Source organism: Helicoverpa zea, chromosome 28, assembly GCF_022581195.2.
Source record: "Helicoverpa zea isolate HzStark_Cry1AcR chromosome 28, ilHelZeax1.1, whole genome shotgun sequence".
Classification (NCBI taxonomy): Eukaryota; Metazoa; Arthropoda; class Insecta; order Lepidoptera; family Noctuidae; genus Helicoverpa; species Helicoverpa zea.
Window position 1 is genome coordinate 43,381 of NC_061479.1, and position 23,207 is coordinate 66,587.

Here is a 23,207-nt window from a genome sequence, read left to right on the forward strand (position 1 = left end):
CCAAAGTTGCTGACTATCTGCGCAGTGGACAATTTCGTTCCAAAAGATATAGCTAACCTTACTCAAATCACAAGTTCCTCACGGAAAAATACATAAACTAATGTACGCAACCAAGTATCGGCACAACATTGATGGAAAGCCTGGCATTGAACAGACAGGAGGGAAATACCTAGTAGGTTTGTATATGGTGAGTATATAAATCATTGCACAGAAGCGACATATTCAACTACACCAGTAGTGGGTATAATATGACGCTCCGTTCCTTGCAGTCACGTACCAAGATCAGCGCCATCTAGGCATCAGCTAGGTAGATAAAAAGAGAATTCCTTTTCTTTTGATTTTAATAAATGTGCCACTGTCTAATCATGAGGGATAAGTGCGTGGGTTCAGGTAGAATTATCAGTTTTGAATAAGGTGGTTCCTTATACTGTGGTACCTATAGTAAGTATTCATGATAAATCAATATTCCGATGAATTCCAACAATAACCTACGACATGAGATTTTGTACATTGTGCCTGAAACGTGCACATTATAATGCCAAACAATAATTAATTGGCCTCCAATTGCCTACGCGGGTCATTAGCATAGCCGCGCTTTCAATCGTTACTAATATTACTATCTTGAAGTGTGTGTTTGTTTAGTTGATATTACAGCAAGAGTACCTGCCTATGTAAAGGCAGAGATAACTAAATAATGACTACGTATGTTATTCTTCCGGTGTTCTTAGCAATTGTACAAAATTCAAATTTTAATTTAGAATACACTCTCACGCATGCTTAGCTAACCCTTTTGATGCTAGAAACATACTACAATCATTAAAACCCTTTGAAATAAAGTAAAGTCCTTAAAACTAAGATTTCGCATAGGTGCCCGCTTTTTTGCAAAAGAGTGTATATTTTGGTTCGCGATCATCTCGATTGGGTCGAACGGGAATATACGACAGAAAGCACCCACGGAACTGAAACACTTTGACACAGTCTCACATCGGACTGTTGAAACAAAGTACCTAATCATATGTATTTATTTAAACAAAATTATTGATTGGGTATGTGGGGTATGTACTGCGCCCAATAGTTCCGTCCCATTCCGCAGTTCACGACCCTATGATTATGAATATTTAATTGCTACCGATTCGAACCGCTTTTGTTTATTTCAATTAGGCAAGTACCTACAACTTCATTGTATTCTGTGAACGGTGGGTGGTCGTGGGGATCCAGATCGGAAGCTTCAGACTAAACAACAAGATTTCATACATCCCGCGTCAACTTACTGCGTTGTAAAGTGAGAGTGCATGAAGTCTAAACCCTAGAACTCGCTGTTCAGCGTGATGGTCCCCACAGCGGTTGACGGCGAGGGGCCGCTGTTGCCTGCCTTCTACGCCGGGCGCTCCATATTCATCACTGGAGGCACCGGCTTCCTGGGGAAGGTATGTGCTACATGCCATTCTTCTGTATTCGTTGAATGTGTTGTGGCCAAGGGCTCGATTCTGTGTATTTTGCTTAAGCGACATACTGATATCCAACTGAGATTCAATCACGACTCAATTACGATTAAAGCATATGGGGCATTCCGCAGATACTTGAGTCGTAATCGAATTGTAATGAATCGTCGTTGGAATCGTTGCAGCTGTTGCCATTCAAATTCTCTCAAGATTTTTAATGAATTAATGATAAAAACTACAAAATAATAGTTATTATCCTTTTCTGTGATTCAATTATGAACCAGATTGTCTGCAAATGATTTACGATTGCGATATGATTGCAGAGCAGACTACCCTATAGACCAAGTAGAACGTAATTTGAATATGCTTGGTCTTATATTAGTAGCAGAATGCCCGCTGAGTTTAAAACTGCTATCGAGATTTATTGTCATCCAATCGCCACACATTAGCAGAATTGAGCCCCTGCAGATATTCGTTGAATGTGTTGTTGCCAGTAGTAACAAGTTGTAGAACAGTGGTTCTTAACCGGTGGTCCGCGGACCACTGGTGGTCCCTGGAGGCATTCCAAGTGGTCCGCGAAGCATTGCTTCGCGCCTACCTAACTAATTTTATTTTTAACGACTTATCTATGCGAACAGGGGTTTTCGCATGGATGCATAAAAGATATCCATCTTACTTGTCCAACAGAAAAAAAAATATGTTTGAGCTACATTTTACGTAATTTTGGCTTTGAAAATTCGCGCTCGCTTCGCTCGGGTATTCAAAAACTGTGTACCTTTATTTTTGCTTTTGTCAACAAACAAAAAGTTAAGTACGTTTGGGCCACATTTTACGTAATGTTTGTTTTGAATCCGAAAAAAATTTCGCGCTCGCTTCGCTCGCGCATTTGGAAACTAAATACATAAGTATGACAGTAGGTACTTGCGTTTTCTAAACACAATGTTAGTTTGTAAATGAAAGATTTAGTTAAAGCTATAAATACGTACGTGGGTTTTCGACGCTTCTGATTGTTAAAAACTAGCATAGAAATCTGTTGAATGCCACTGCCGTGACACACAAGTGACATGCGTTTCGTTTTGAGTAGTACTGAACCAAGAATTCAGAAGTTAGTAAAGGGAATGCACGAAAGGGAGTCACAAAAATCTGATCAAAATCTGAAAATTTTAATTATAAAGTGTGCTCGTATTCTTTATCAAAGAACCCTCAATTTAGGTAAACCATTGGGGTGGTCCCCGGCAAGACAAAATTTGGTATAGTGGTCCCTCATGCCAAAAAGGTTAAGAACCACTGTTGTAGAACCTTGCCTTGAGTTAGAGTATGTTTGGTGTCAGGTCCTGATAGAGCGCTTGCTATGGACATGCCGCGACATCGGAGAGCTGCACGTGTTGCTGCGGAGCAAGCGAGGGCGCGCCGCCGCCGACAGGCTCGACGAACTCAAGCACTCACAGGTATGCCAGCGAACGAGCCAGTTATCATTATTTATTTATTAGGTTTACCCACAGCATACAGCTATACACATACACAATACATAAATACTTGGGTTCTAGCCAAATAAAGATAAACACAAGTACATAAGACATGATGAAGCATTCATAATAAAGTGCGTTGTTTCGCCTGTCGGCATGCAATTTAGAAATAAATGTCAAACAGCGGTTGATATGGTGGGTTCGTGACTATCGACAGGCGTTCGACTTGATCCGCGCGGAGTGTCCGCGGCAGCTGGACAAGCTCCGCGCGGTGGAGGGCGACGCGACGCTGCCTCGCCTCGGCCTCGACGATGCCTCCGTCACACAACTGCAAGAGGTACCTACCTACTCTATACACAACTGGCTAGCAAATGGGACCTCGATGATTCTGTGTTCTTTTTAACACGCTTATAATTATAAACTTCACTTGTAACTACATAATACATATACCTAATGTAAGAAAATCTTGGAATCTTAATTTGACCCACTTCCGGGTCTTCGATTAGGACGAAATTTTGTACACGTTTTCGAGTTCTGATAACACTAGCTATGCTAGTGACTATTATGACTAGCTAAGAAACAATTTAAAACTAAAAATCCAATATAGCGGCCTCCCCAAGATGGAGGACTTGCTGTTTGAAATCCACCCCCATTATATGGGTATTAAATAAAAGGGTTTGCTGAATGTGCTATGCAAAAAAATAATTAGGTGACCTAAATCCAACATGGCGGCCTGGCGGGACCTATAGTGTGTTGTGGTGCAGGTGTCGGTGGTGTTCCACAGCGCGGCGAGCGTGCGGTTCAGCGAGCCGCTGTCGCGCGCGCTCGCGAGCAACGTGTACTCCGTGGAAGCGCTGCTGCGACTGTGCGACCAGCTGCCCAAGCTAGAGGTACCTACCTAGTAACACACCATTCAGTATTGTTCAGCAATACTGCATCAACTAAACATGTTCAAACTACTTGCTTTTTGTAATGGGAGGATTTCTTTTTGAGAATTAAAAAAATATATTGTTCCGAGCCCTTTGGTCGATACCCAAGAAATTCAAATTTCTGGACAAATTGTTTTCAAAATCTCTCGGGACATTCGGATAATAATCTGACTGACTTCTTTTCTCCCCTTAATTCCATTCTTATTCTCTGTTTTAAATTGTTGATAACTATATAGTTTTGTTTTAGGACCTGAAAATTATGTCACATTGATAAAATATGACGTTCCGTTCCTTGCATACACGTAGTACCTAGGTCAGCGTTAGGAAAAGAATTAACAAAACATAAAAAGAAAATCCCTCATTTAAAAATAAATTCAGAGCCAACAAACTGGAGGCCAGGTTTGACCTTATTCAAATTGAATCTTATTATGCTTAATATAGGTACATTATCGAATTCAACACGGCATAAAATGTAAGAGGTCAATTAAGTTTAAATTAATAATATTAAGTAACACATTATGAATTATTTATTAAATGATGTTTTGTTTATAACATTAACTCCCGTGATTGGTTAACTCCCCGTGATTAGGCAGGTACCTTTATCTGGAAGTAGGACACTACTTGAAGCGCCTATCAGACTTCCGTAATCCGAGACCCGGGTAAGGTATCCCTAGAACGACAGGTTGTCAGACTTGGTGGCTTGGTGGTCCGCAACGACAGCCAAAGATGCACAAATTTTATGACTGAAATACAAATAGCCTACACACGGGTTACACGTCCAGCCTATCGTCAGTGCAGTCCATCAGTAGGGTTCGGCTACACTGATGCCAGAAGGACTAACGTGGTGAATTAATGAGTACTGACAACATTCCCGCAGGCGCTAGTGCATGTATCGACGGCGTTTAGCAACTCGGAGCGGCGACACGTCGGCGAGCGCGTATACGCCGCGCCCGCGCCTCTATACGCCGTGCGCGCGCTGCCCGACACGCTGCGGCGTGACATCACACACAGGTAACGTGCAGCACGCGGAGCGGCGACACGTCGGCGAGCGCGTGACGTGTAACTGTCTGTTGTACAGGTTGATCGCGCCGAAGCCGAACACATACGTGTTCTCTAAGGCGCTGGCGGAGTGTGTCGTACAGGAGCACGCCGACACAGCGCGCTACGCCGCCGCCATCGTGCGACCCTCCATCGGTGAGACACTACCACATTACTGCTACACGCGTCTTACATATCAATCATTCATTTTATATGTTGAGAGACATATCTGCATGTCGTCTGTGTGACGTATTTTAAGTATAATATGAAACCGATTTGCTTCTTGACACATAAGTATCTTTTCACGTTTACACGCTCTCACGTGCTCAGTGGTGTCGGCGCTGCGGCAGCCTCGCCCCGGCTGGACGGAGAGCGCGGCGGGGCCGGGCGGCGTGGTGCTGGCGTGCGGCAAGGGGCTGCTGCGCGCGTTCCTGGTGGAGGGGAGCGCTCGCGCAGACCTCGTGCCTGTCGACATCGCCGCCGACAATATCATCGCCGTCGCCTGGGAGACCGCCACGCAACGGTAAGTCAAGCTCACCAGCTTTGAGACATAATCATGCAGCAGGGTTTAGTTTGTTAGGTGGCATCCACACGGTGCAAGTAGCTTGCGCATGTTGAGGTAAATCAGGGGGGGGACACTCCGTACATTGTGACAGCTAAGTAAACGAAGAGTCGCCACCTTTTATTTGGCCCGGAAACTATTTACTATCTAAAAGATACCTTAAATTACCAACAGATGTCACTACACTATAATCGATTTTGTTTGTTAATATAAAATTATTTATGCAATATTAATTAGAGAAAAGTATGAGGAAAATATTAGACACTTTAAAAAAAGATAAAATAGGCGAATAAATTAAATACGGTTTGAAAAAGCACAAATATCAAATTTAATCTAAAAAGACCTGGTGTCAGTATTCCAAGTAACTTAACAAAACCGATCATAATAAATATCAATATGGCGGTTTTTTGCATTCCGCGTACACGCGTAAATAAAAAGTAATATATAATAATTATTTGTTTTCCTTCGACCTTTTACTATATTAACGATGACATTTTCTATTAGGGTAAGTAGCACCATGTAACTATAACGATAACCAATGTTATAGTTATATGGTGCTGCTTACCCTAATAGAAAATGTTATGAATATGATGCATATATATTTTTATAGCTATAGCTATGTAGGTAGTTCGGGGCCAATTTAGAGAAAGATGGCATTGGCGCATTGTCAAATTGGGTTGCAAGATGATCACGTAAGAGGGCTCTCTTTTCCCTATATATTACTTTACTCTTTGAGGTACATGCGCTGGTTTTGGTTACATGCATTTAAAAACGTGCGGATTCAGTGACTCACGCATGTCATGCACCAAAGCAGGCTACCCACGCATGTGCTGTTGCGTGCGCGCATGTTATCTTACTCCAGCTACATGCACAGTGGCGTAGCGTGGGTATCTGCCGCCCGGGGCAGTTGTCGATTTTGCCGCCCCTTCCCGAGTATTTTTTTTTAACAAGTGGTACTGGCCGTTTGTCATTTTTAACCGACTTCAAAAAAAGGGAATTTTTTTTTGTTTATATTTGTTTATCAACGTTAAAAATCATCAAATGACCCTTCCCGCTGTGGGTTAGCAGCGGTGAGGGAGTGTCAGACTCTTACTGACTAAAAACCGTCGTGTTCCGTCGAAGGCCTTTTATGTTCCAGAGCCGCGGTAACTCTTTCGAACAACCCGCAGCCCCGGCAGAAGGGGGAGGTTCTCAAGTAGACTTTTCTTTTATATCTTTGTTACTTGATTTCTTGAAGGTTTTAAAATTCTTTTAGGTACGCAGGCTAGCGAAGTAGGTACCTATAAGTATATATGAAATTGAAATAATTTAAAAAGCGGGGCTACTTTAAACTGTTTAACCAATAAATTTAATTTACGGGACTAATGCTAAAACTAGTTTCCATGGAACTATACCTAAGCGTGAAATTTGGCTTGTATCTAGGTAGGTATTGCTTATAGAATTCAAGTTTATCTAAACCAGTGGTTCTTAACCTGTTAGTCATGAGGGACCACTTTAACTAAAGTTTGCCTTGCCGGGGACCACCTCATCGGTTTACCTAAATTAGCACTTTGCAAAACGCATGTGGGCAGTTGTGTAGGTAAGCAAATAAAGAAAAACATGCCTATGTAGTACTTATTCCAAATGCGCGCGTAAAATTTAGCCCGTAACGTACTTAACTTTTTGTTTGTTGACAGATGCAAAAATAAGGGTATATCGTTTTTGAACACGCGAGCGAAGCGAGCGCGAAATTTTTATCGGACTTAAAACAAAAATTATGTAAGCCCAAACGTACTTAACGTTTTGTTTGTTGACAAATGCAAAAATAAGGGCCAAAATATAGTTTCTGAACACGCGACCGAAGCGAGCGCGAAATTTTTATCGGACTTAAACCAAATATAACGTATTTAGTCATCTTTTTCTTATTCCCCTTTTGCATAAATATTTCACCATGTCGCACCTTTAAAACCAAAGGGTCACTTTTGCATGTTTTCCAACTTTACAGGAAGCATTTTTAATTTTTATTTGACGCATTTCTTTTATAACTTTGTACTGTTTCAGAGTGTTAAGGCCATTCTTATAGTCTAAATCGATAGTTTCTTCACGGACAATCTTGAATATTAAAGAATAAATACAAGCAGGGGTTTTTGAGAAACAAGCCGTAAACTGAGGGAGAGCTAAAAGAAAAGAGAAAAGAGAAATTTTTAAGTTTAAAAAATTTCAAATTTCTTGTTTAATGTTTTGTTATTGTTAGACAGTTTTATGTAGCGGCGCAGATACTAGTTGCGAACAATTTTTTTTAAATTGGGTAAATTTTGCCGCCCCCTAAAAGCTGCCGCCTGGGGAATTTGCCCCCCTGCCCCCCCCCCCCCCCCACGCTACGACACTGTACATGCACCCTTAATCACATGTTGCTTCGTAGAATTGATACGGTATATTTCTTAAGAAAAGTACAGTAACTTCAGCGGAATGTTTGTTAGCCAGTGGCAAGTTTTCTTTTTGAGAAAAAAAAATATAGTTCCCAAGAAGTCACAGATGGCGCTGTATCTACTACGTGAGTGAACCTTTGCCAAGTTTATTAAAAATATTGCACCGAGCCCTTTAAGCCGAGACCCAAGAAATTCTAATTTCTTTACAAATTGTTTTAAAACTTCTCGAGACATTCGGATAATAATCTGACTTCTTTTCTCCCTATTTTAAATTATTTTAATTCTGATGACAAGTACGTTTCGTTTTACGACCTGAAAATTATATGCCGTTGATAAGATATGATCCTACGTTCCTTCCAGTAACGTACCAAGATCGACGCCATCTAGGCATCAGCTAGGGAACGAATGAAAAAGAAAATCCCTCATTAGTAACAACAATGTTTTTTAAATCATGATGTCTCAGGCAAGAGACGCGGTCGGTCCGCGTGTACAACGTGTGCTCGCAAGAGAACCGCGTGTCGTGGCGGATGTTCCGCGCGGTCGCGCTGCGGGCGGTGCGGGAACACCCGTTGGGCGGCGCACTCTACTACCCGACACTCATCGCCGTCCGCAACTGGTGAGCGCACTCAATCAACACTTGTCATTTTCATTGTTTTGGTTTTAGTTGAAGGTATATGAGGGATACTGAAATTCCTTCTTTTCGAGGTAATTCCCACAGTAGACGGCAAAGACTTATCATCATCGTCATCATCATTATCATCATTGTCATCACGTCTTTGAGCTTCTGCTCCGACTGCCGCAGGTACCTGTACAAGTTCTTGGAGCTGGTACTGCAGACAGTTCCCCTGCACATCGTTGACTGCGTCACGCGCGCCTGCCGGACACCCATGAAGTTAGTACCCACGCACACAAAACTCTTATGATTTGTTACCTAATATGTATTAAGACTTGATATTTACATATTTACAATGAATATAAAAAAAACTATCATTTGTTTTACAAAAAAAAAAAACTAAAAACTAAAAAGCATCATTAAGACTTTTACATATAATCAACTGAGCCCATAAATTGTGATCACGATTTAAATAAATTCATCATTTTATTTAAACTTGGTGGGAAAACACAATTTTTCCAACGTCAAAAAAATTTACAAAAGACAGCCTCAAAAACGCTCACCCTTCATCCCTTCCTATGTGTTTTTGCTGGGAAGACACTAGACACTAGACTACCCAGGAACATATGTCTGTCTGTAGGTTAGAAGAACCTTGCAACAATTTTGTTTTATAACGGTTATAATAGCTTCACTTGTAACTATGTCTGTAAGAAAATCTTGGAATCTTAGTTCGACCCACTTACAGGTCTCCGATTAGGATGAAAATTTGCACACGCTTGGAGTTCTGATGACAATGATCTAGCTAAAAAACGTCATTACAAATCCAATATGGCGGCCTCCCCAAAATGGCGGACTGACTATATGAAATCCACCCGCATGATTTGGGTATCAAATGAAAGTGGACCGTTTTGTCCAAAAGTCCTATTTTTTTTTCGTATTGCATTTCAGAGTGCGTCTATCGTCGGTTCCCGCTCGCTTGCGTGACATGTCGGCGGCGCTGTCATACTTCGCGACGCGCGAGTGGCGCTTCGACTCACACAACGTGACGCACCTGCAAGAGCGACTCACGCAAGCCGACAGGGAGATATACAATCTGGATGTTAACACCGTCGAGTTAGTTGGACAAGTTTATATTGTATCGTAACGATTCCAAGCCAGCCTCAACAGTAGCCGAATAATTTAATACTGTGTCGTCGATAAGTCAGCAGGGTCTTGATTCTGCTAAGTTAATAATGTATCCAACAATTGGATAACAATTGAACTAAGCGGGCATTCTGCTTTCTGCTACTAATATTATTGCATTCCAAAATAAATACGTAGATTTTTTGCCAATTGATACCCTCATGGTTTTGAAGATATTCAGCACTAAGAGGTGTCATGATTCTTAAATAAATTTGCAAGTTAGCATACAGACATTAATCTTACAGGTCGACTATAGATAGAGCCCACGTAAAAGTTCTGTTTTGTATTTAACTGACAACTTGCTAATTTATTTTCGCAAGATGCAAAAACTCATTTTCAATATCTTTTTATCCGCGAAATCGAGGGGGTCCAAAATTTAATGCTCGAGGGTAGCAAGTTTCTATATGTATTTTGAGAGGATCGCTGATGAGTGACAGCGATTCTGACGGTAACCGTTAATGCTGTATGTCTGTGTAGCTGGGAGGAGCACCTGACTGACTTCGTGAAGGGAGTGCGCGCCTACCTGCTGCGGGAGAGCGACGCCGAACTGCCGCGAGCTCGACGACATATGCACAGGTACCACTGTCGCTCTGCGATACTCGTGACTACTCAATCCTCAATACTTTATTTGCACTCCATATGTGTAAAAGGTTTACATAATATTATTGTCTAGTACAAAATGGACCTCAAAGAGCACGACATCGTAGAAGAGAGGAGGATGTTAAACTCTTTCACTGTTGGGAAGATAAACTGCTCAAGTATCACAGTCCTATATCTTATACCATATCCGGGTAAAGGAAGAAGTTCCCAGAACACGAGAGATACCGTGGAGAAAGCTACCAATAAGGTTCTTAGTCTAGTTTATTTTTTACATCTTCACAATGAAATGGAAGTGCGTAATGGGGACTACTGACTTACTAGCGTAGTAACTATTATAATCTGTGCTTCTGCTACTCTCGCCTCTAATACAGCTCCTTGAAAATATGTTGGTTGGTCCTACTGAAGCAGAGGTAACACTGAACCCTCTTGCCAATACTCCTCAGTATGTGATGAGCCGCTTTGTCCCCAGACTGCGCGTGGTGCACCGAGCCGTGCTGCTGGTGGCGCACGCTGCACTCTGCGCTCTGCTCGTCTACGTAGCACTCGCCTTGTACCACGTGATCACCTCATGACGAAACACCACCTTAAACACAACCATTCTACAAAAAAAAAACTTTTAATCGTCTGTTGAACACTTGTCAACAAAATAAGTGTGGCTGCAAAACGGACCTTATTTCAACGTCATAATCTGTCATTTTTTAGACAAGTGTTCAACAGACGTTTAAAAGTGTTTGTGGTACGACGGTAACAATTTGTCCTAAAATTGAGTGCGTATTTAAATATATTTTTTATATTAGATTAATATTAAAGTGGCTACTTTAAGTAATAATAAATTAAACATTTATGAAATTGTTGTTTTATTTCCTATCTTAAAATAATGTGGAAAGCTCGGAAACATAAGGGTGCGTCCACATCTGGCGAATGTGCCGCGAATGCGCAGCTCGCGAGCCGTTTGCGACCTGCCCGCGAGCTGCGCGCGTGCAGTCACTGCAATAGCTTGGTGCGCCTCTTTAGCGCAACTCATGCAAGGCTCGTATAGAGCGCGCGAGCGGCGCGCGATCTGCGCGCACTCAGTTCTCGCCCTTACAGTTCCGTATACTGGCTCAGTACTATCGAAGATGTCAGACGTCGCGCGCCACCTGCGCGCTAATCGCGTACGGCTCTTAGGTCGCGCGCGAACTGCGCGCGGGCGGCGCAGAAGCGGCGCACGAACAAAAATGCACGCGCGCAGCTCGCGGGCAGTTCGCAAACGGCTCGCAAGCTGCACATTCGCGGCACATTCGCCAGATGTGGACGCACCCTAATAGTTAAGTGCCTACATTTGAATATTCCGAATGCTCCATATGTGTGTGTCATTAAAACTGGGGTGGATCTACCCACTTTGGGCTCCTTGACTTTGAATCATTTGAACGTAAACTTAATTATAGCTCTAAATTCACACCTTACAGTACTTATATAATCAATATACATATGTATGTATTTACACTTTTCACGAAATAGAAGAAACGAACTGCCATGGCGCGGCCACAAGCATGCGTGAAATTGCTATAAGCGTGTTAAAAAAAGCGCTCTTCTTGTTATTCATCTTTTATTATTATTCGAATATTAATAAGAACACGTGGTGCCGAAAATTAACTTTTTTACTCACAGAACCGCTGTCTTGAAAAAAAAAAACATTGTATATTGGGTCGAACGAAACGCAACTCATATTTATTTATTACACTGGCAACATTTAGATCAAAACTTCAAATTAAAGTGATAGAGAATTGCGAATCCACTTTTATTTGATTATGATTAATTTTATCGTGAAAATAAGCTGAAAGTGTTACGGTCGCAGAATTATAAACGTGTGCGTTACTGGATTACTCGATACAACCGAGGTAAGACGAGCGCCACGGAACAGAACGTGCTCAATTTTGGGTATTTGTGTGTGGCTGTCATTGCATCGGTATATATTATTTTTGTTTTGTGCCAATCTGCTGAGTAATTTCTGGCTGGTTCGGTGCGCCGTTCTGCGGGATCTTTGTTGCTGCGATCTTGACACGCTGCCAAATTTATAAGAGTTTCAACTGCGTGGAAATTGCGTTCTGTGAACCAGCCGTATGTGTGATAATCGTGGACCAAGTAGTGTCTGGGGCCTGGGGTAGGGAAGTGCCTCAGGGTGGTCTCGCAGCCTCGGCGGGCTCGGGCCGGCAGCAGGCGGCGCATGACTTGCAGGGTCGCCGCGACGCGCGCTGACCCGTATACGTCGCTCCAGCCGCGTGTTTACGTCGAAACTATTAAAATGTAATTTGTAAATAATGAGATGCGCCGACACTTTGACGATTGTCTTTGTTCTGTGTGCTTGGAATTGAGGTTGATTCTGTTTTTTAATGAATATGTTAAATACAGGGCCTACCTTAACTGCTGTCCACTGTGGTATATAGTACAATTGCCCGTACTGTCAGCTGGTTGAGAGGTAGCATCAACAATACTACAGAGTGTCACTAAGTGCTTCTCTTCAGTACACACAAATTACCTCCAACAGTAGAAAGCAATAAGTATTTAAATAAAACAACAAAACTGCTTTGTATAAACAAACCCATATCATGTTTATATATCACAGCTTTGTATGAAAGCATATAAAGCTATTGCATGCTGGTTGTGGAGACCCAGTGGACACTCAACATGTTGAATATTCAGTATGGTTCATAATAGATTTTGTACTAAAAACAACATACACTAAAATGACAGGGCAGATTAAACTTATTTGTTAGGGTCGGCTTCCAGTCGGAGTCCCAGCGACTGCATGTCTGACCTCTAATTCAATAACATCATGACTGCCCAAATTGATTATTAAACATTTTAATTTCTGAGTACACTGTTGGTAAAACCCTTTAATAAATAAATAAATACTCTTCATGACTGACAAAGATGTTCAAAATGTTAGTTTATCAAACAGTTTAGCTGCTAGTGGGATTTTGTACAGAAAGTGTTCATCCACAATAAAGTGCTGAATAACATGTTGACAAACACACAACAAAGAAACAGTAATGTTTGTCTCAACAAAGTGTGAGCCCCTGATGACTTGGCACTTCTCCACAATACTATATTTTTTTATATAAGGTCAAGAAGTTGTAACTTTTATCTTTATTAGCAAGTTTACTGTTGTATTGTCAGAATTGTCCCATCTACGGACATTTAAAATGTCACTAAATACTAGGTAATATGCGATCAGATGAAATGAGTAGATTTCTGATTGTTATGAAAGGTGGACATGGGCAAATAAAACATGCCGGCCATGTGCTAGTGGGACTGGGTAGCAAACATGCCAGCTATGTGCTAGTGGGACTGGGTAGCAAACATGCCGGCCATGTGCTAGTGGGACTGGGTAGCAAACATGTTTGTCAAATCTGTAAAAGTAGTTTTTTTAACTATAGAGTAATCTTCCTTATAACGTAACATAATATAAATAAAGCCATATTGTTGCTATTTACTATAATCATTGTTATATATTGATAAACCGAGGCACGTGACAGATGTGGTATGCAATGGTAGTGACTGTTAAACTTCACTGTTCCAGGTACATGGTAGCTGTTTGTGATGATGTCTCTGAAGCCCCGGAACGTAGACTTTACGGAGACATGGGCTCACCTCAAGGAAACGGTATGCTGTTCCATTAACTTTTTATGATAAGCCTGGTTTGGGATACGTATTTGTTTTTGTTGACGTTAAAAAAGAAAGCAGTTAATATTTGATTACTTTTATGTAGTCCTCATATGTACCTCCTATTGTGACGCAGCACTGTGTAGCTTGCTAAGGAGTTTCTTGCCGGTTCTTCTCCATGAGACCAACTCTTTGGAACCGTGCAACTAGTTTGACGTTACGAAAGAGCTTTTATAGGCCTATTGGAAATATTTTTGATAACGTCTAGTAACCGGAGATTACGGGCAGCATGCACGAAGAAGTTGACGTCATTGTCCGTTACACTCGATGTCCCGTTCCGCAAGCGAGATCGCGGCACGAACGAGAGAGAGGCATGATGGCTCGAGTGGTCGGCTCATATATCACTGTGATTTCGTAAACCGACGTTGCAGACAAGACTTTGATATTTTTTTGACTTTGACTATGTATCAGGTGGCGGGCGTGGTGGGGCTACGCGCGGTGGAGCGCTCGGTGTGGAACACGCGCTTCTCCGACGTGTACGCGCTCTGCGTCGCGCACCCCGAGCCGCTCGCCGACCGCCTCTACGACGAGACCAGGTCAGTGCCCCCACACACACACACACTCACACACTCACATACACCCGCGTACATCACCTGCCTCTACCCAACTGTACCAGCCTCACCGATGGCATCTTTTGCAGCTCGGTATCAGTGTGCCACATTTCCTTTTCCTCATTTGTGATTAATGCTCAATCCTTCTCCGTGTGAGAGGAGGCCTGTGCCCAGCAGTGGGACGATAAAAAAAAGGCTGTAACATCAGTGTGCCACATGGAGCGACCGCCTGTTTGACCTCACCGACCCAGTTACACGAGCAACCTAATACCTGCCTGCCTTAAGGCATCTTATGTCCGTTCATATTTCCTCGCTCCGTGGTTGGAACGCTGTTGTTACTAAGAGTTGACTGCCTCGTTGGTCTAGTGGTCGCTAGCGCGACTACTGTGCCTGAGGTCTCGGCTTCGATTCCCGGGTCGGGCCGAAATCGCGTTGTGGGTTTTAGAAACTTTCACAAAGCAGCCCGGAGCCTGGAAGTTGGTGTCTGACACACCTGTGCATCGGAGAGCAGGTAAATGTCGGTCTTGCTTGTGATCTCTCCGGTCGGATTGCCGTTCCATCGCGCTGTGAGAGTGAAGGAATAGTGAGAGCACCTGACTTGACTATGTTACTATTGGTCCTGTTGCAGGAAGTTCCTGGAGGAGCACGTCTCGGGGCTGCTGCAGCGAGTGCGAGGTTCCGCCTCGCTCGACAACAACGACCACAACGACGGCCTGCTCACTAGGTCAGCATACATACCGCGTACATACTCTACTAACACACGTCGTAGACAGAAAGAAAACTGGTAGCCGTCGCCGTCGTATTCTATTAACAGTTACATAAAGTAAGCAGACTGAAGTGTTGCGGAATGGAGCAGCGCCGATAAGCATAGGTCCAGTTGAAAACCAGCGTTACCAGGCTACCAGCTTTCTTTCTGTATACGGCCATACTCATGTTGTTGCCCTCGGGGTTCCGACAAAAGCTTGTCAAATTCATAACTAGCTTGCAATATACATGGACTAGCAGCATTTTTTCGTTCTCTTCCCATCCATCACGCTTGGGTCTGATGAACCCTTGGTCCCCCATAATCTAAAAGTAGTTAATGTCTATGAACAAGCGTTGTTGCGACGTAAGTGTATGAGTGAAGTGACAGTTTGTGTGTGTGTGTGTAGGTACGTGACGGCGTGGCGCGAGTACAGCCAGGGCGTGGCGTACCTCAACAGTCTGTACTCATACCTCAACCTGCAGCACGTCAAACGACAGAAGGTATGTCATCATCATCCCCATCATCAACCCCATCATCATCCATCGTCCAGTGTATACGCAAATGCTCGTGCACTATAATATGTCCTGCGCAGCTGGCTGATCTCCTTAAATGAGAACAGCCGCCGTGGTGTAAGTCGGCCTTGGACGTATATTAATTACTGACACAGTATACAGTAGAGTACAGGGTGTGTTTCCGAGCAGGTATCGGACGCGGAGATCATCTACGGCTCGTCCGCCACCGTCACGTGCCCCGAGCACGACGCCAGGCAACTCGAGGTAACTTAGTCTTGTATGCAAGATACAATCAATATACATAGGTACATTTCATTATAGTTTTACTATTTCTTGTGTTGTAGCTATAACACTACATGGTATAAAACACAGTCACTTTCTCTGTTCCTACATTCCTATGTAAGCTTAAATCGTTAAAACTACGCAACGAATTTAGATGAGTTATTTTTAATAGATAGAGTGATCAAAGAGGACGGTTTATATCAGCATTGCACCCGTGCGAAGCCAGGCGCATCGCTAATACTATACAAATTGTTAAATCTTCTCAATAATAAGCTAGTTTTAGAACGGGCAACTCGATATATTTTTTGTGAGATTTATGAGATACAGCCTGGTTCCAGACGGACAGTTATTCTTAAGTCTCATAGGTACATGCTAGTTCTACAGGTGATGAATGCCTCTATAACATAATGTGCAGGTGGGCGAGCTGGGACTGGAGATCTGGGAGCGAGTACTAGTCAAACCGCTCGCCTCCGCACTCACAGGTAAGTCAAAACATCCCACTTGATTCAACTGGTCATAAAATATACAGTGGTCTTAGTTTTGAACCTTGCGGTACACCCTATATGTTTTGTGCATTAATCACATAATAAATCAAATAAATAATTAATGATTCGTGTTTTCTTTTCGTTAATGACTTACATACTACTAGAAGATAGTTAAAACTTCTATAATTTAAATAGGCTCATAAATTAGTTGGCTTATGTTTAACTGATCACCAGATATAGTAACAAATAGCAGACAAAAATAGTAAATGATCACCAAAATGAAACTCGCATTTTAATGTAAAACTATAACCAAAGTTTTAACACTTTGCTATCCTATTTAAGTGAAATTACTCCAAAATAAATCATGCGTAAGCCAAAAATAGTAAATGATCACCAAAATTAGACCACCATTTTAAAGTAAGATTATAACCAAAGTTTTTAAATTCTGCTATCCTATTTAAGCAAAATGAGTCCAAATAAATCATTGTTATCCCAAAAGTAGTAAATGATCACCAAAAGTAGTAAATGATCATCAAAATTATACCAGCGTTTTAATATAAAATGATAATCAAAGTTTTTACATCTTGCTATCCTGTTTAAGTAAACTGACTCCAAAAAAATAAGTTCGGCCTGATACAATAAATTTTATAACATTATGGGGACCCTTTTCCTGCACTAGGGTGGAAAATTGTCTATTGCATGCCTCTAAACAGTGCGATAAGAGTGTGTTTTCGAGGGAGTGTATTGAGAAACACATTCTTCTTCTTCTTTCTCCTGCCCTGTTCCCAATTTTACTTGGGGTCGGCGCAATATGTAATTTTCTTCCATTTTCCCCTGTCACTCACACTCACGAATGCATTGCAAGCCGGACACATAACTTAATATGGCATCATAATACTTTATTTGGTAATTAGCCTACATTTTATGGCAATCACAGTGACTTATTTAGGCAAAAATAATACATTAATTTGGTCGTCAAGAGTTGGTGATCATTTACTAAATTTGGTGGTCGAATACAATTTAAAGTGAAGTCGTGACTAAAATAGCTGGTACTATTACATTTTTAGACTTTATTTTTCTGGTGTTCAGTAGATATTTCTGGTTACAAAACTAAGGGTATCAAAGCATTTTATGGTGGTCATTATATTTGTTCCCAAATTAGTTTGGGATAGTTAATTATTTTTATTGGAAACAGTGTCAAAGCCTTATTCAAGATCGAATGAGGGAGAATTGAATACCTGATTATTCCACCATTGGCGGTTTCCCGTGGTTGTCCCATAGGAACATTCTCCCGTACCCGGACAAAATGTTGCTTATATTACTCGGGGATAGTCAAGCCCTTAGGGTAAATGCAGACTAGCGCAGGCAGAGTCGAAGTCGATTTCCTCACAATGACAGCGAAGTCGCACGTGTTCCTGTGACATTAGTGACGACATCGGTTGTCATGACGACGGCGTGTGTCCCCGCAGGCCGCATCGTGAACGCGCTGGCGGCGGCGCGCGTGTCCCCCCCCGACCCCGCGCTGGCGTCCACGCTGCGCGAGGCCATCCACTCCACCGTGCAGGTGCGCGCCTTCCGCGTGCGCGCGCCGCTGCAGCTGTACCAGGTGGGCGTCATCAATCAACATCGTCCCCGTAATCATCAGCCCACAACAGCATTCCCGTCAGCATCATCATCCCCATCATCATTATCATCATCATCATTATTCCCATTATCAATATCGTCCCCATTATAGTCATCATCATCCCCATCACATCATCCCCGTCATCATCACCCCCGTCATCATCACCCCCATCATCCCCATCATTATTATCATCATCCCCATGGTCATTATCATCATGATCCAAATCATCATCATCACAGAAAACACGCTTTTTACCCGACTGCCAAAGAAGGAGGGTAATGTTTTTCGAGTGTATGTAAGTATGTATGTATGTCTGTTCCTTTGTGACCTCCTGTAGCCTAAACGGCTTGATGGATTTTGATGTATGAGGTATCGTTAGATTTGTCTTGATTACGGGAGTGTCATAGGATACATTTTATCCTAAAAGTCCCACGGGATATTTTTTCTAAATTTCCCTTTAAAAAAATATGTATGCGGTATCATTAGATTCATTTCAATCACGGGAGTAATAATTAATATAGGATACGTTTTTTCTCAAAATTCCCACGGGAACATGTTAATTCTGCGTCAACGCAAAGCAACTCATGCGTTAGCAAGCAAAAAGATAGGGCGTGGCCTGGCATGCGGCGCGCGGCGCGGTGCGGAGGGGGATATGCTCGAGTATACAGCCCGAATGCGGGCACACGCATAAGGGCACACGTCGTTGACGGTCTTCAGCAGTAATGACTCACCTAATTCTTTTTCTTCTTCACTACCAACAGTCCAGATTGGCGGTAAATTTATGTTGCGGAGTAACATCACTCGTAATCTAAAGCCAAATGTCGTCGAAATAATTTAAAATGGTACTTACATATACATAGTCTTCTACATCTACAACATTTTCGTTAAATAAAAACAGCTAAAAAGTTATAAATAAAAGAATTATTATTAAAAAAACAAAATACCCGACTGCACACTAAAAAAAGAGTAAAACAAGCCCCACAATAATATTTAATTTATAAATATTGATGGAAAGCATCGCAGGCGGGGACCACCTTGACCGCCACCAACGAAAATTCTGCTAAATGGTGCACAACCGAAATGACTATAAATAAGCCTCTGTTGGTCCCCGTGTGACGTAGTAGTCAATCATTAGTTCATTAGAATATAAACTGTATCTCTGGAGAGGAGGAGGTATTAATAAACGGTACGTGTAACCATTAACATCTTGTTTGATTTGTCTAAGTCCCGTCCTTACATGGCGACCCTGCCATTTAAGGTTCGGTGTCGAATTCCGGACTCAGTAGATCGCGTAGTGAAACAATGGGACAAATAATTAGATTGCGTTACTGTACGGACAAAGTGAATTTGGTGCATAAAACTAACAATGGGAAAATCGCAGAGTAAAGAAGAAATTGTAATCGCGCAAAACGCAGCTGGAGGCGTAAATGCAGCTGATGTGGCCCAACTGCATCAAAATCAATCGATAACTAACTTAATACTGGGGGTGATATTGATTATCCTCATTTTTGGAGTTCTATACGGAGGATACAAACTATATAAACGATGCCACGTACGCTGGATGCGAGCGGAAATAGCCAGGAATGCCTTTAGGCGTTCTGGCCCAAGGCGGGAGTCAAGGAACTCAAGGAGCAAGGAGTCCGGTGCCCAAAACGTCTAGTCGTAAGGGGAAGCACGGCTGGACAAAGGCAGACATCGAGTAGAGAATCTTCATGTGTGAAAAAAATATATAGTGAAAATGTGTATGTGAATGTGAAAAGTGTTACAAATTGGTTACGGCGTTTACATGGACAGAGGTATTTTAGCTAAGATGTTCTTTTATTATGTTATCTTGCTAATATAATTATTGTACTTAATATAGGAGGGTTAAATGTCTGATTTAATAGAAATACATAAAACAATCAAAAATATTAAGAGTAACTTGGTAAAATTAAGTAAAACAAAAAGAACAAATGAATTGTTAGAGCGAAAACATTTAGAGGCGAATGAGTTATATGATAAATATATTATATGTCGCGGAGAATTAGATATAAATGTGTCTAAAGGCTATGTTAAACAGGAAGAGTTAAAGTACATTTTGGTTATTTGTGATGAAATAGAGTCATACTATCAAAAAATTCTGAGTTTTTGTTCAGAGAATAAACAGAGTTTAAGTACCATAGAAACAATGACTGAGTTTGACATGAAAACTGCAACTTCTCTTCTACCTGTAATGACAGGAGAGGAAGAATGTACCAAAAAATTAATAGATGCTATTGAATTTTATAGCCAAAACATTAAAAAGGAGCATGAAGCATTACTAATATCTTTCGTGCTTAAAACTCGCATATCTCGACATGCCAAATTACGTTTGGCATCTAACTATAATTCTTCCGCAGATCTTATAAAGGATATGAAAAATAATCTACTGACCAAGCAGTCTGCCACGGCGCTTCAGTTGGAGCTATTGCAGTCTAGACAAGGATCCCAGAGCATTGAAGAATTTGGTAAGAAACTAGAAGATCTATTTGTTGAATTGACTATATCTCAAGCTGATGGAAACGAAAACGCATATAAAATGTTTAGACCTGTAAATGAAAAACTAGCTATTCAGCGGTTTACGGACGGCTTGAGAAATGGTCGATTAAGTACAATTTTAGCGGCTAGAGATTACACAGAACTTAAAGATGTCATACGCGCGGCTAAGGATGAAGAACGGGCACATCAAGGTCCCAGTACGTCGTCGGAGACAGTCTTTACCACTCAACATCGAGGTAAGCATAATCAATATTATCGAGGACAAGGCCGAGGTCGTACTTTTATTCCAAATCGTACTTTTAGATCCAACCTCGGAGGTGGCCCAAGGAATCAAGTACCATTGAGGACTTTCTATCGAGGTCGCGGAAGAGGTTTCGGTAACAATTCGCGAGGACGTGGACGTACTCACGGCCAGACAACGAATCCGGGAGACAATAATCGCAATAACAGGCATAATACTTATTTACTAGATCAATCTAGAAACGATGTTCAAGACGCGTCAACTAACAATCAAAATTTAGATTTAGAGTTTTTTCGATCCTAACTTTATTTTAACATGTAACTACAATAACTTCGTAGAATTGACAATATTCGATACCAAATATAGAATGCTAGTTGACACGGGGGCCTCTTTGTCAGTGGTGAAATATGAGGCAATAGGAGACTGGAACATTCCAATACACCCGGAGTGCATAACCATTAATGGTATAGGTGGTAAATCGATAACAGATGGTTATGTTTACTTACCATTTTCTATATGTGGAAAAGAATTTAAACATAAGTTTTATGTTCTGAAGAATCTGCCTTGTGTGCAGGATGGCATAATTGGTCAGGAATTTTTACAGAAGTATAACTGTGTTCTAAATTATGAACATAATACGTTGACAATAAATGAGTGTAATAGTTCAGTTACAATCGGTTTAGAATTAGGGAGATTAGGTAAAAACTCATTTATTACAGTACCACCAAGGTGTGAGCAATTTTTCCAGATTTATTGTTTTGAGAATGAGGCTTGCGTTGTATTTCCGAGAGAATTATGCGAGGGCGTATTTATCGCTGGAAGTATCTGTCAACCTAAAGAGGGAAAGATATTAGTACAAATATTAAATACACGTGAAACAGAAGTTCAACTTAATTATTTTAAGCCTGACTTTGATTATCTATCTAATTATAATATTTGCTCATTCGAAAAGCAAGATTTAAGTGGAGAAAGGGTTAGGAAATTATTATCGTTGATAAAATTACAGCACTTAAACAAAGAAGAATCCATAAGTATACAAAATATTTGTGCAAAATTTGCTGACGTATTCTACTTACCGGGAGATAAATTAGGCACTTGTAATCTTTACGAACAGAAAATTCAGTTAAAACCCAATTCGGATCCAGTTTACACTAAACAATACCGGTTACCATTTTCGCAACGGAATGAAATTGAAAATCAGATCCAAAAAATGCTTTCTAATAATATTATAGAGCCTGCGAGTAGTGAGTGGTCTAGTCCAATACTACTTGTACCTAAAAAATTAGAGGATAACAAGAAAAGTTGGCGTTTAGTTGTTGATTTCCGGAAATTAAATGATCGTATACTTGATGACAAGTTTCCCCTCCCTAACATCACTGATATATTAGATTCACTTTCTGGTGCAATATATTTTTCACAGTTAGATCTAACACAAGCATATTATCAAGCAAAATTAAATTCGGACAGTAGAAAGTATACGGCATTCACTACACCCTCCGGCCAGTATCAGATGACCCGTATGCCGATGGGGTTAAAGACAAGTCCCAGCTCTTTCTCACGTTTAATGACGGTAGCAATGTCAGGATTAAATTATGACAAGTGTTTTATTTATTTAGATAATCTAATTTGTTTTGGGAGAAATTTAGATATGCATAATAAAAACCTATTAGACATTTTGGCTAGACTAAGGAAAGTAAATTTAAAATTAAATCCGGACAAATGCGATTTTCTTAGAAAAGAAATATTATATTTAGGTCACGTCGTATCAGCGGATGGTATTAAACCAGATCCGGAAAAGATTAAAGTTTTAAATAATTATCCAGTTCCTAAGAATGCTGATGAACTAAAACGGTTCGTGGCATTTTCTAATTACTATAGGAAATTTATTCCAAATTTTGCCGAAATTTGCATACCATTGAATAACCTGTGTCGTAAAAACGTAGCTTATAATTGGGATGAAAACTGCCAAAAATCATTTTTAAGTTTAAAAAATTGTCTAGTAAAACCTCCGGTGTTGCAATATCCCTTATTTGATGACAGTAATACTTTTATTCTACAAACCGATGCGTCAGGATACGCTATAGGTTCGGTTTTGTGTAATGCTGATCGTAGGCCAATTGCTTACGCCAGCAGAAGCTTAAATAAAGCTGAACGCAGGTATCCTACAATTGAAAAAGAATTGTTAGCGATAGTTTGGTCCGTAAAATACTTTAGACCCTATCTCTATGGGAGACGATTTATTATAGAAACAGATCATAGGCCCTTGGTATTTTTATATAATTTGACAGATCCTTCCAGTCGATTA

General features: G+C 41.2%; 2 protein-coding genes across 7 annotated transcripts in view; both read left to right on the forward strand.

The window, feature by feature from the left end:
* The first annotated feature begins 39 nt into the window (after positions 1-39).
* On the forward strand, positions 40-11,049 carry LOC124643755 (putative fatty acyl-CoA reductase CG5065). Of its 5 annotated transcripts, none has more exons than XM_047182822.1 (13): positions 98-176; positions 1,162-1,427; positions 2,774-2,890; positions 3,093-3,245; positions 3,673-3,798; positions 4,715-4,848; positions 4,916-5,031; positions 5,206-5,398; positions 8,309-8,461; positions 8,648-8,737; positions 9,407-9,571; positions 10,118-10,216; positions 10,710-11,049. In XM_047182822.1, the coding sequence occupies exons 2-13, from the start codon at positions 1,329-1,331 to the stop codon at positions 10,810-10,812; spliced, it is 1,548 nt and encodes a 515-aa protein (XP_047038778.1). In that variant the 5' UTR covers positions 98-176; positions 1,162-1,328; the 3' UTR covers positions 10,813-11,049. The 5 variants fall into 5 exon arrangements, with proteins under 5 accessions (XP_047038779.1, XP_047038778.1, XP_047038776.1 ...); XM_047182820.1 differs by having other exon boundaries at positions 105-187; XM_047182824.1 differs by having other exon boundaries at positions 105-187; positions 3,126-3,245.
* Positions 11,050-11,970: 921 nt separating this feature from the next.
* The window catches only part of LOC124643675 (cullin-2), a 30,145-nt gene continuing 18,908 nt past the window's right edge, over positions 11,971-23,207 (forward strand). For both annotated transcript variants that reach the window (XM_047182708.1, XM_047182709.1), the window contains exons 1-8: positions 11,971-12,120; positions 13,803-13,885; positions 14,357-14,481; positions 15,125-15,220; positions 15,648-15,741; positions 15,943-16,017; positions 16,451-16,517; positions 17,990-18,126. In XM_047182708.1, the coding sequence (XP_047038664.1) occupies positions 13,823-13,885; positions 14,357-14,481; positions 15,125-15,220; positions 15,648-15,741; positions 15,943-16,017; positions 16,451-16,517; positions 17,990-18,126 (657 nt within the window). In that variant the 5' untranslated portion in view covers positions 11,971-12,120; positions 13,803-13,822. The remainder of the gene's footprint in view (positions 12,121-13,802; positions 13,886-14,356; positions 14,482-15,124; positions 15,221-15,647; positions 15,742-15,942; positions 16,018-16,450; positions 16,518-17,989; positions 18,127-23,207) is intronic.